The following is a 12,943-nucleotide window of genomic DNA, read 5'->3' on the forward strand; positions in this document are numbered from 1 at the left end:
AATTCCAAACTGGTGTGGGATTGTCTGTGACTTACGCCTTCACATACACATAAAATAAAACTTTAAAAACCTTAAAACAATATCAAAACTAACAGCAACAAAAATAACACACTCAGGGAAAGGAGGTGAGTCTGGTAAAGAGATGTTCTTTCAAAATCCATAATCATATAGTAGCTTTGCAGAATGTACAGAATCCTCTGGCCATCTAGACAAGACAAATGTGTTACAAACACCTACATGTGGTAGCGCATGCCTGTAATCTAAACACTAAAGGCAGATGGATATCTGTGTTTGAGTCCAGCCTAGTTTTCACAGTGAGTTCCAGACCAGCTAAGGTTACACAGTAAGACCAGTCTCCAAAATCAAATAAACAAAAAAAGTGTAAGAAATAATTTTGCCTTCAGTGCCTACGCCAGTCACTATGAAAAGTGCTTTCATTGCACCACACAAGAACTCTCCAGAACCTAGCAATTTGCCCCTCCTCTCACCTTTAGAGCTGTGATCCGCCCACAGAAATAACAAAAGACCAGAAGGCAGAAAGGTACAGAATGCTAGTATGAGTAATGTTTTCCTAGCAAATGCACATATTTCTAGTTTTACCTCAAACCACTCCCTCCCCTCCACCACAGGAAAACATTTCCTTTGCTTTCAGGCTGAATCTGCAAAGGTGCCCAAAACACTAGGTAATGACATCCTCACATAAATAGAAACAATGAGAACCTGGAATAGTTACTAAGTATGGATCAGTATTAGGTTGCTAGGAAATAGCTTCATACATTGCTTCTTGCTTCAAATTGCAATAATTTAGATGTGAAAGTATTCATTTCTGATGAAAATTCTAAAATTTATTATAATTGAATGAATTATTTATTCCTTTTTTCCCTGTGACACGACATCATTTAGTTTTGCTAGTTCTCCAAATGACACAGTTGCAGAACCTCTTTCAGCTGGCCTTGCCTGAAAACAATAAAAATGAAAGATATTAGATATAGCCCAGAGTAACTCCAATCATGTTATGCATAATAAAACATACCCTAAGTCAATCAACAATGGAGAACAAAGAGAAACACAAACCCTCTAAGAAAAGATACACCTTAATAATGTTACCTGAGAGTCATGGTATTTCCATCCTATCATGTGGTAGATTTGGTAAGTGGCAGGTATGGAACCATCCTCATTTCTGTACATTTCTAAAAAGACACACATGGTTAAATTCTGGAAACAATCAGGTGAGAAAAAGTGTCTGCTCAGTAAAATGAAATCATGTATTTTAAAGAGAAGCAGGCACTAAGACAACTGCAGGGCTGAGAACGAATGCCTCACAGAAGTCTTAACACAGAGGAGCTGACACTTGGGAAACAAGAGTTGTTTGGAAATAGATACAGAGCCAGGATCTGTGTTTAGAGAGAATAAAACCCATGAAGTCTGACAATATCTTACAAGAAGAAAACAGCACTGTGGAGCCAACAGCACACAGCACAAACCCCTCCGTGAGTGCAGGTAGAAAGGGTGGGCAGCTTACCTCTGTAAACAGCTGCAGCTGCCAGCATCGTGTCTCGGTGCAGCAAGGCTTTTCTGTTCCAAGAACAGTTGCTCTCACCCATACCTAAAAATAGACTACAGTTTGAGAAAATACTGCAAATACCCTCGCAGCTCAGGATAAAGACATGATCCATCTTATCCAACAGCGTAGCTATCAACAGTCTCATCCACCTTCAGATGATAGCTAGCCTGCTTTCTGGCTGGAGCAAACCTGCTTGAAGCCTCTTCATTATTAAGTCGGGTAAGAAACTCTCAGGAGGGAAGACCCAGGATGCTTCTTCCCACAACAGCCACCGTCTATTGTAAGACAGCTCTAGTCTCCAGATGGGTCACAAGCATTGACAAGTGCCTTTCAAAGAAAACCACATCTTACACCACTTGTGATGCTGTGACAATGCCCTCCTCCTTCTAAGCAGCATATATAATTACAAGTCAAAGCTTGGAAAAGGGCTATAGGACTCATAAGACAGGACCAACACCATGTCTTCAAATTTTGTGATATTTTACTAACACTAGATATAAAAATTATGTGCATTCCCTACAGAGGCACTATCTTAGCATTTTAAAATTAATCTTCGGACCTCTTTTCTTATTTTAAAATTTCAAACTGTTTCCCTAAGTTGACGGTAAGAAGCCACTTTTACTGACAATTATTATTGTAGAGCTAGAGAGATAGCTAGGTGGTATAGTGGTTGCCTAACCTGTATTCAAAAGGCTGAGGATATGAGGTAACGAGTAACGTGCTTGCTGTATAACTATGATCTCCAGCATCTAACTAAAAAGCTAGGTGTGCCAGGCAGTAGTGGCACAAGCCTTTAATCCCAGCTTGAGGCAGAGACAGAAGGCAGAGGCAGGAAGATCTCTGTGAGTTTTAGGCCACCTTGTTCTACAGAGTGAGTTCCAGGGCAGCCAGGGCTACACAGAGAAATCCTGAGTTGAAAAAAAAAAAGAAAAAAGAAAAAAAGAAAAAGCTAGGTGTGGTGTTGCCTGCCTGTGATCACAGTGCTGGAAAGGGAGACAAGGGAATCCTTGAGGCAGCTTGTCCTAAAAATTAGTGGGCTCCAGGTTCATTGAAAGAGAGAGCAACAGAGGACACTGACAAAAACCTCTTGACAATCACATGCGTACACATATGGAAGCTGCACACACACTCATATGCACACATAAGCATATCACACACACACACATACACACACACACACACACAACCCTGGGAAGTACCGCAAAAAATAATATAATATCAAATTAATGTTATAGATCTTCCTTTACGTATACATTCATTCGTTTGTTTATCTATTGGTTTTTCGAGGCACAGTTTCTCTGTGTGACAGCCCTAGCTGTCGTGGAACTCACAGAGATCCACCTGCATCTGCCTGCATCTGCCTCCTGAGTGCAGGGATTAAAGGCGAGCGCTATCACCACCTGGTTCTTTATGTATACATATAAATTTAAAGTTATTTGGAAAGGTCATGTTTAAGATCATTCTACAAAATAAGGAACTTTAAAATGTTATAATTATTAATACTAAAATTTATTACATGTCGGGCAGTGGTGGCACATGCCTTTAATCCCAGCACTCCAGAGGCAAAGATAGGCAGATCTCTGAGGTCAGCCTGATCTACATAGCGAGTTCTAGGACAGTCAGGGCTTCACAGAGAAACCCTATCTCAAAAAAAAAAAAAAAAAAAAAAGCAAAACAAAACAAAAAGAAAACCAAAAAACAAAAAACCTGAGCAGTGTCTGCTTACTGTCACTAATCAAGAAGTGATTCATCTTCTTCAAGAGTTAAAAATAACTGATTTTAAAATTTTATTTAAAAAAATTTTTGTAATAAATGTAATTGTAAATTTTATTTCAATGGACTTTAAGAAGTAGTCCACAGGGAGACTGGAGAGGCGGCTCAGTTAAGTGCACACACTGCTTTTGCAAAGGGCCTGAGCTTGGTCTCCAGCACACAGCAGGCAGCACACAGCCCAGAACCCCAGCCCCACAGGTCTGACGGCCTCTTCTGCCTTCTGAGGCCACGGCTGCAATAAGTAATGACATTGATTGTACTAATATAATGTCTTGTGTTTATGAGTTTAATGGCCCAATTCATAAAGATTTTATTATTAGCTACAAACTAGTAAGTTAATGAAAAATGTGACTGGGTGTAAACTGTAAACACACGTTTACAATCCCAACACTTAGGGTACAGAGGTAGGAAGACCATGATTAGAGGGTCATCCTCAGCTGTGTGAGACCCTTTTTCAAGAACACAAACAAACAACCTCCAACCAAAACAGAAAACACTGGGGGCTGAAGAGGTGGCTCAGTGGTTAAAAGCACATACTGCTCTTCCAGAGGACCTGAGTTCAATTCCCAGTACCTACACATCAGAGGCTCATAATGTCCAGTAACTCCAGTTTTAGAGGATCCACTGTCCTTTTCTGGCCTCTACGGGCATCCACACGTGTGGCATATGTTCAGAGACACACTCATACACATAAAAAAAAAGAAAAAAAATCTTAAAAAAATATTTTAGACCCACTCTATATTCATCATAAAAATATTCTTCCACATAGTGAATATCCATCACAGTGACCAAAAGTAAACTAGGGGTCAAGCTGCAACAGTCCACTACCTATGAGGGACACAGCTACCTCAGTTTCTGTTCAGCTTTCCATGGCCCTGGCTTCCTCACAGGCAGTAAGTACACATACAGTACAGAATGGACTACTAGATGTTCTAAAATGCGGTTCAAACCATCACTGCTTGCATATTCTAAATAAGATCATTAGGAACATACCACCTCTGTGGGTCTGACCCAGCGCAGTTACAGAAGATTCACGAGCACTCTCCACAGCATCAGCAACAACTCCATTGCCTCAGGAGTCTACTCTTCCTCGGGGACGCGCACTGCCTCACTAAACACCCCTCCCCCCGAAGAGAACCTGAACCCTGGGAGTACAACTTTATGTAAACTAGGACATGAATGGTTCTACCTTTAGTAAATCCAGTTTTTCATCTCTAATATGGAGTATCTTATAGTACACTGTGGGGAAGCTTGACTGACGACCACCTAGAAAGTCATCTATGACGGCAGACTCGACCTGAGCTTGGGATAAGACCAGACAGCAGGGAACTGCTTACGATTCTTAGTGTTTTCACATTTGATCTTGGCCAAAAGGTTGAGGTTTCTCACAGTGTTTTTAAGGTTAAGTTAAACTGCTTATTAAAAACAAACTTTAATATGTTATTACTGGAACAATGATAAATATTGCCTTAAAAAAACTAAACTTACCTTAAAACCACTGTGAAAGCCTTGAAAATTTCTCATGTATTCATCAGTTGGTAATGCAACTTGTTTGTAAAATTAGGTCAATATTCTGGACATTTTTCTGTGAATTAATAATAATGCAGCTAAAATGAGACATGCCTCAACTACTGGGAAAACAATCACAACACAGATGTAGAATACAAAAGCCAACTGGGGAGATAACCATCTTCCAGTCAGCACAGCAGCACCCCTACAAGCACCCAAGGTCATGCAAGTCCCATCACCCTTGGCCTTTTCCTACAGAGTAAATAGCTGTGATTTCAGGCTATGAGTGAATTAAGCTGTCTGGCTCCACTAACTTGGTTCCTCATGTATCAGGACAGACTGATCACGCTAGTTCCAGTCTTACCCTCCTAGAAGCCATACCTTATAAGCATGCAAACCGTGTGCTTCTACTATTCCAAAATCTGACTCATCTCTGCAGGAAATTCTCAAGACAACCTGCTTCTTCTATACACTTAAGCAATTATTACCGTAGTTGCCCCAACAGAAGCTTAGGATACACATGGCCTTTTCTATCTCTCCACCCATGCTTTATACACACCGTTCTCTGTGTCCTCATGGACAACTAACTTTAGCTTAGGTTCAGCCTTTTCTACAAAAGACTCCCGCACATCATGAGCAGATTTAAGGCCAAATCCCTTTTGTTTCTCTCATTTTACAGGTTTGTCTGGCTATCTTGGGAGTTCTTTTATCTAAAATATTAGCAACTAGAGATCAGAAACTATGTATCTCTCCCACTGGCTGAGGAGTTGGCACACAGCAACTGCTCAATAAATAGTAAGTGAAAAAATATAAAATCCAGCAGTTAACATTTTTGTCTAGTTTCTCAAATAGCATGTTTACCCATATAACTCTTCTTAATCCACCGACAGATAAAAACATCAGAGACATGTGACTTTTGTAGAAGGCCTCACAGTAGAGATACAGTATCAATGGCAAGGGTAAGTGTAAGGAACACATCCTCAAAATGTAAGACAACTTACGACCCCCATGGAACAGGCATCACCAACTGGGAAGGGGCTGAGGCACCACCCTTCTGAGGGACCAGAAAGGTTTTTAAACTTGGTCTAGAAGGTGGTTAAAAATGCAAACAGTGACCCGCCTGAAGATCATGTATGGTGATTTAAAGAGAATAGCCCTTGAATGAGAATGATCCCCATAGCGGTATCTGAATGTTTAGTCCCCAGTTACTGAAACTGTTAAGTAAGGATTAGGAGGTATGGCCTTGTTGGAGTAGGTGTGGGCTGTGCTGGAGGAGGTGTGTCTTTCCATGCCTGCCTGCCTACTACCAAATTCCTGACATGATGATAATGAACTAAGCCTCTGAAATCATAACCAAATCTCTAATTAAATGCTTTCTTTTACAGAAGTTGCCTTGGTCATAGTGTCTCTTCACAGCATTAGAAATGAAATTAAGACACCATGTGTCCTACACCTGCCTTCCTGCACCTCTTCTGGACCTCCCTTTCAGGTTAAGGCCTCTCTCAACCCTCACCAGAGAAGCTTCTGTTTGCAGTAGATAATAACACAGAGACCCACAATCGGCCATGGTGCAGAGAACTAGACACTGCAGAATGTTCAGTTCTAAATGGAACACATATACCAAGCTTCCTTCTCCAAAGACTTCAGGATCACTGAGGAAGAGGAGGCGGAAGAGCCAGGCAGCTGACAACAAGAAGGAAACAGAAGACTCTGGACACAGCAGGGCAACTGCACATTTGAACTAGTGTAGCAGCACGTACCAGACTTGGCAAGCCCAAGCCAAATCAAGTCCCGGCTCGGAGGTGGAGCTGGATACACGGCTCTGCCTCTATCTGAAGAGCTATTAGCCATGGTTAGCTGCTGGGAGAGGAAGGCTCAGTTTTTTCCCAAGAGTGTAGCCACTGATAAGCTAACCACAATCCAGCAAAAGGCCACAGATCCAAGTAGTGCAAACTGGCCTTGATTGAAGCGTGTGGGGGAGGGAGAACAGGGACACAAAACTGGGAGGCAAGGGAAGATGGGTGAATCTTAAAAAGAGTTTGGGGAGAGTGAATATGACCAAAATATATTGTATGAAAATCTCAAATAATAAAAATATGTATAACAAGTAGCTATACCTTAAGGCTATGGCACTTAACAGAACAAAATGGCTAATTTCACTGTTTTAAAGATTTATCTGTATTTAGTATATAGTATATAGATTCAAGCAACTAATTCTAGGTTTAGCATGACTACAGACAAAGTACTTATGCCTTGATGTGTTCAACTATAAATCAGTGTATTAGAAAATACAGATACAATGGTACATACGTATACTCCAGCACTCAGGAGGTAGAGGCAGGCAGACAGGGAGTCTGGGTCAGTCTGTGATCCAAAGCGAGATCAAGGTTAGCCTGAGGTACATAACCAGACCATCTCAAATCATCAGAGGCTGGAGATACAGCACTTTCTTTATATGTACAAGGCTAACGGTTTTCGATCCTTAGAAACACACAGTCGTGTGGGGCAGGGCAGCACCCACACATGGAAAGAAAAAGCCTCAGAGAACTGCAGAATAATTACTGTATTTTTAAATCAGTGGGGAGTAACCTTTCCCAACTGATAGGTCTAATTTCTTGTCTCTTTCTATTTTCTTTCTTGAAATGAATCATGAGCATAGCCTTTATTATAGATAAGTACAAAATAAACACTCTATTTGAAGAATTATCATTGGAGCCTAAATGAGAAATAAGTTCATTACCACGTCTCAAGCTTTTAGATAAAAGGGCTCCATGATCATATCAGTGTGTTTGGTAATTGGGGAAGTGTTCAAAAATGGTTGCTGTCATTATTATCTTTATCATCTTGAGTATACATCTAGAGCCTACCAACCCTATATTTCATAATGAAAAGGAACCATAATGGTTAAGTTTTTGGCTATGTGTATTTCCCTGTGTTAATATGGCAGTGTAACTCCACACTCAGAAGTGTTCTAAACATGTGAAATGGGCCTTGTGACAACGGAAAAGTAATGGAAGCAAACATGCCAGAACCTTATCACTAATAAGCAACTACAACAAGCAACAGGGGTCAGTTAGAAGCCAGGGCAGGAGACAACAGTCTGGTAACTAATTCTGCCACTTAGATTCAAGTGTTCTCTTTAGCCCTAATATTTATCATTTAACATAGGGGCAACACAATTACCAAGAGGACTACTGAAATAAGCAAGTGCAACACTGTTTGTAAAAACCATAAATCTATAAATAAAAGTACAGGCAAGCAATTTTATCAATTTCATTATTTCAAAACATATTACAACTTTCAGAACCACATGAAGGCTTCTTTAGGTAACCATAAGTCTATCTCACAGACCCCAACTTTAACTCCACCAGCAATCAAAACTGTCTGTGCCACTAATGAAATGTGGTGTGTGTGTGTAAGAGAGAAAGAGAGAGAGAGAGAGAGAGAGAGAGAGAGAGAGAGAGAAAGAGAGAGAGAGAGAGAAAGTATGTGTGTGAGAGAGAGAGCGAAGGAGGAACATGATCAAGTAGTTCATCACAAAGGAGAACAGTTGGAAATCTCCCGATAGAAGGTATCTATTTACAGTTTATAAGTCACATCCTTCTTACGTTGGGAGGTAGGGTCCGTGTCACTGTTGTTCCTCAGTGTCTTCCCAGCTATTACTTCCTCCACCTGTATAAACCCTCACTCTGTAAGAGCTTGTCCACTGAGCCATAATCTCCTCCTGCTTCTGTTTGCTGGGAGATTAGTTTTCCTGTGTGCCTCTGCTCATGCCACCATTCTGAGAGGAAGGGTTTTCAAAGTTAGTGTCCATCAAATTCCATTCTCTCTACCTCATATCCAATGAGCTTCGTCTCTCTGCCTCATCTGTGAGCTATGCCCCAGAAGGAGTTATCACCTTCCATCATTCACCTGGCATCTCATTTTATGACTTCATCATTCTACCCTTTCAGCATGATTATGTACTTTAGCCATAACAATTTTCTGACTACTCTGAGATGCTTAGCTACAGCATCTTTCACCCAACTTCCCAGCTTACTTTTGCCTTCTACTTCCTTTTCTTCCAGGCCACTCTTTCAGTTATATTTATGGAGTTACCTTTCACTTTTGGATTTCTGCCTGTAAACAACAAAACCCCACCCCAAGCTTACCCAAATACCTTTCTATATGCAGCCAACCACATTGATAAGTCTGATTGACTTTAAATGGGCCCTTTCAACTCTAACTTTTTCCTAGCCAGTTCATCTTTCTCTTCAATGACTATTTCCCAGTGCTTCAACCTAATTCTCAAGCTTTGCACCTCTATATTATATTACTTTCTCTGTAACAAGAAAAACAGCTTCATTAGCTGGGAACACGCCTCACCATCCCCTAATCAGTTCTGCTGCAGTGATACAGGAGACTCAAGTTACTACAGCGGGTAAGAGGCTCATCAGCAAAGACACACAGATAATCCAAATTTGTAAGACTGCATCTACTCTTCACAAATGCCACATTTGACCTACCTAAAACTGTCAATTTCCCTCCTAAATATCTGAAATACACTTACACAAATCCAAAACACCATCTCTTAGCAAACTTTATTGCAGGAAGCTTCTTTTGCTAATTTACTCTTAAATATATGAATCTTGAACTGGAGAGATGTGTGGTTTGGAACACTTGTTGTGTTAGCAGAGGACCAGAGTTTGATCCCAGGAACCACATTCACAAGCTTAAATTCAAGGGATCCAACATCCTCTTCTAGCCTCCTCTGGACCAGGCACACAGACGGCACACATACATACATGCAGGCAAAAACACATACATATAAAATAAATTTTTAAAAAAATTTAAGATATTAATGATATTTTAACTTCCCCTCAATTAAAATGTTTGATAAGAACAATCTTTGCTTTTTTAATTAATTATTTAATGAAGATTTGCAGTGATGTGGGATACTCAAATTACTACAGGGGTAAGAGGATGATCAGCAAAGACACACAGATAACCAAAATTTATAAGACTGCATTCACCAAATACTTATTTCACAAAGGCCGCATCAGGTTGGGGATAAAAAAGTGAAAAAGAAAAACCAAACCCTTGAGGACCTTTGTCTGATGAAGCAGACTAAGACTAAGGAATTTAGCCTCAACATGGGCATGACCATGAGTAGAGAAAAATCAAGAGCTCTCTATTGACAGTTGGACCACTTTGCAGGTGTGGTATATACCAGGATGCTACAAATGAACCTTGAAAAAAGCAATTATAGAGACTTTTGAAGGTCTAAGTGACAAGCCTGGTTCAGCTACATTTGTGCAACTTTCAAAGCCACACCAAAGCTCTGGATCTGAACTAATGGTAAGACCATTCTGAGGAGACAAACACACGTAGGAAAAAATGCATTACAACACATTAATTTGGGTAGCCCATGCCTGTAAACCAAGCTGAAACAACACAGCCCTGTGTTCGAGGTCAGCCTGGGGCCAAACCATGAGACACAGTCTCACAAAACCAAACCCACCCCAAATTTCAAGAATTTGGGAAGCCAAATTGTCAATTTATTTTGGGTACTGCAATCAAACCCAGGGAAGGAAAAACAATGTTAAGAAGGTCTGCTACTGTTTAAACATGGAACCCCACCAATACCACCACTGCCAAAAAGCCTGTGTTTGAAATCTCAGTTCCCAGCTGGTGGCACCATTCTGGAAAACTGTAGAAGAGGGAAGGTCTAGCTGAGGAAAGTGAGCAACTGGGACGCTAAGCCTTGAGGACGATAGGCTGGTTCTATGTCACTTCTGGCCTCCTGCGGTGGTATTTCAGCTGCCTCTTTCTCCCAGAACAAAGCCTTCCCTACTATGACAGACTGCATACCCTGAGCCAACACAAACTTCTCCCTTAAGCTGCCTCTGTCAGGTATTCGGTCATAAAGACAAAAGTAAGTACTTCAGGGACTGTAAGGTTTTGTGTAGGACTTGATCCTCGCTTGCTAACAATCCCATCATTCAACACTCCATCTCACTGTCCTCTGCCAAATGCCATTTACCCAGTTCCAGCTATGTTCTCTTGCAAAAGGCTTTTGAATATGCTATTCTTTGTGCCTGCGACACACTTCTCTCACCTTTTCATCCAGTTAACTCATCTTTATCTCTCTAGAACATGGCTCAAATGCCAGCTTCTCAAACAAACTTTCTTTAATCTCCCAGACCAGGATCTATTCTCAACTAAACTCTCAATCTTAAACTCATTAAACTATCTAAGGTGAAATGTGTTTAAATGTGTGTGTGTGTGTGTGTGTGTGTGTGTGTGTGTGTAGACATGCATGTGTGTACGCTTAGACCTGAGATATGACAGCTGCTAATGGAAGTCACTAGAGAATTTTATCACAAGTGTTAAAAAGTTCTTCAACAAATTCCTCCTATGTTATTCCAGAAGCAGCCGCAGTGCTGCAAGCCTCAGTTTCACAGCACTGACCACAACTGTTATTTAACTCTTCTTTGTGACATGCCTGCTGTCTGCCTCCTCCATTTTAGACCATAGTGTGCTTTCTCTACAAGAATGGATTCCAAATGCCTAGAGTACAGTGTTAAATGGAGTCTACAAATGCTTTCCTTACCTTTTAAGTCTTCCATCAATTCAAACATTCCAGGATAGTTAACTTGAATTTCATCAGTATCCTATTTTTAAAAGAAATCCATAATATTCATATGACTATCAGAAACAAACAAATAAGAATAAAGCTTTGGAAAGGAGTTATAACTACTTCCCAGACCATCTCTCAAGGTAGGCAGGAAATGTCTCTTACCAGAGACTCAAGAGTACAAAGTAAATGTCCACCACCGAGCTCTATCTCCACCAAGAATTGTCTTGTTTTTAATATTCTTTGCAATGTTATATTACCAAAACTCTAACAACTGTGCCAGTTTTTTCTTCGAAAGCAAAATGAAGTCACTTTACTTTATATTGTGATGGTCACTTTCATCTATTTTTTGAGACAGGGTCTTATTATGTAGCCTAGACTGTTCTGGATTTTACTATGTAGACCATGCTGGCCTCAAACTCAATGATCTGCCTACCCCTGCCTCTATGGAGATTAAAGGACTTTGCCACCATGTGCAGCTTCTTCTTGTTTTTTTTTTGTTTTGTTTTGTTTTGTTTGTAAAATAATTCCCCAAAAGGGTGTGCCATTCTTGGTACTACAAGACCAAGCTAGGCATGGAATGGACAGAGCAAGCTCCTATTCAATCTCCTAACTCCAAACATTCATTTAACATACTGTGTTCAGATAAAGGATACATTAGATATTATACTGAAAAGAAAAAATGTGTCACCGTAACACAATGGAGAACTGTGTGGGAAGAGAGCATCAGTGAGGGATTGTCTGTATCAGGTTTGCCTATGGGGCTATCTTGATAGGGGAAGACCTGGCCCACTGTACTATTCCCTGGGGCTTGGGAATGGATTGCAAAAGAGTGGGAAAAGTTTTAAAAACATTTAAAAAGTGGAAAATGTTAGCTTAGTAAGAAGCATTCATGGATTTATTCTCTTTCTGTATGAGTGTATTACTTCAAGTTCCTGTCTTGGGTAGAAGAATGAAGTACCAGATATCAGAGGAGACTTCTTTATACTTCAAAACTTGTTCTATCTTGTCTTGCTACATATACATTGCATTATTCCTTCCTAGTATTTTAAATATGTATGGGTCTGTGTGTGTGTGTGTGTGTGTGTGTGTGTGTGTGTGTGTGTGTTTGAGAGACAGAGAGAGAGAGGGAGAGAGATCATTTTTCATAATAGTACTGGAAACTGCACTCAGAGTCTTATACCAGCTAGGTGAAGCGTTCTACCAATGAGCAGACATGGAACCTAACCCTCCTTTACTAAGTACACACGAAGGCAATTTAGAAAACCGTCAAGTGTGACACTGCACTCTGGAAACACGGTTCTTCAACCTAGTCTGGCCTCATGACCCCTTTGCCTTTGCGTGCCAAGTGCTGAGATTACACACGTCACCACAGCTGGCTGTCTAGTGGTAGTAGAGACAGAATCTAGGTAAGAACTCTTCACTGGGATATATCCTCAGTCCAGTGTAGTTCTTTTTTATAAAAATGCAGAGCTTTTATT

At 40.5% G+C, this 12,943-nt stretch overlaps 1 protein-coding gene across 3 annotated transcripts in view; it reads right to left on the reverse strand.

The window, feature by feature from the left end:
• Positions 1–819: 819 nt before the first annotated feature.
• Positions 820–12,943, reverse strand: part of Ndufaf5 (NADH:ubiquinone oxidoreductase complex assembly factor 5) — a 33,949-nt gene continuing 21,825 nt past the window's right edge. For 2 of the 3 annotated variants that reach the window (XM_048455449.3, XM_048455450.3), the window contains 4 exons: positions 11,439–11,499; positions 1,523–1,606; positions 1,108–1,190; positions 820–957 (listed from right to left, as the gene is read on the reverse strand). In XM_048455449.3, coding sequence (XP_048311406.2) covers positions 868–957; positions 1,108–1,190; positions 1,523–1,606; positions 11,439–11,499 — 318 coding nt within the window. In that variant the 3' untranslated portion in view covers positions 820–867. The remainder of the gene's footprint in view (positions 958–1,107; positions 1,191–1,522; positions 1,607–11,438; positions 11,500–12,943) is intronic. The other variant, XM_048455451.3, reaches the window with a different exon arrangement.

This window comes from Myodes glareolus, chromosome 10 (genome assembly GCF_982192425.1).
Source record: "Myodes glareolus chromosome 10, mMyoGla1.1, whole genome shotgun sequence".
NCBI lineage: Eukaryota > Metazoa > Chordata > Mammalia > Rodentia > Cricetidae > Myodes > Myodes glareolus.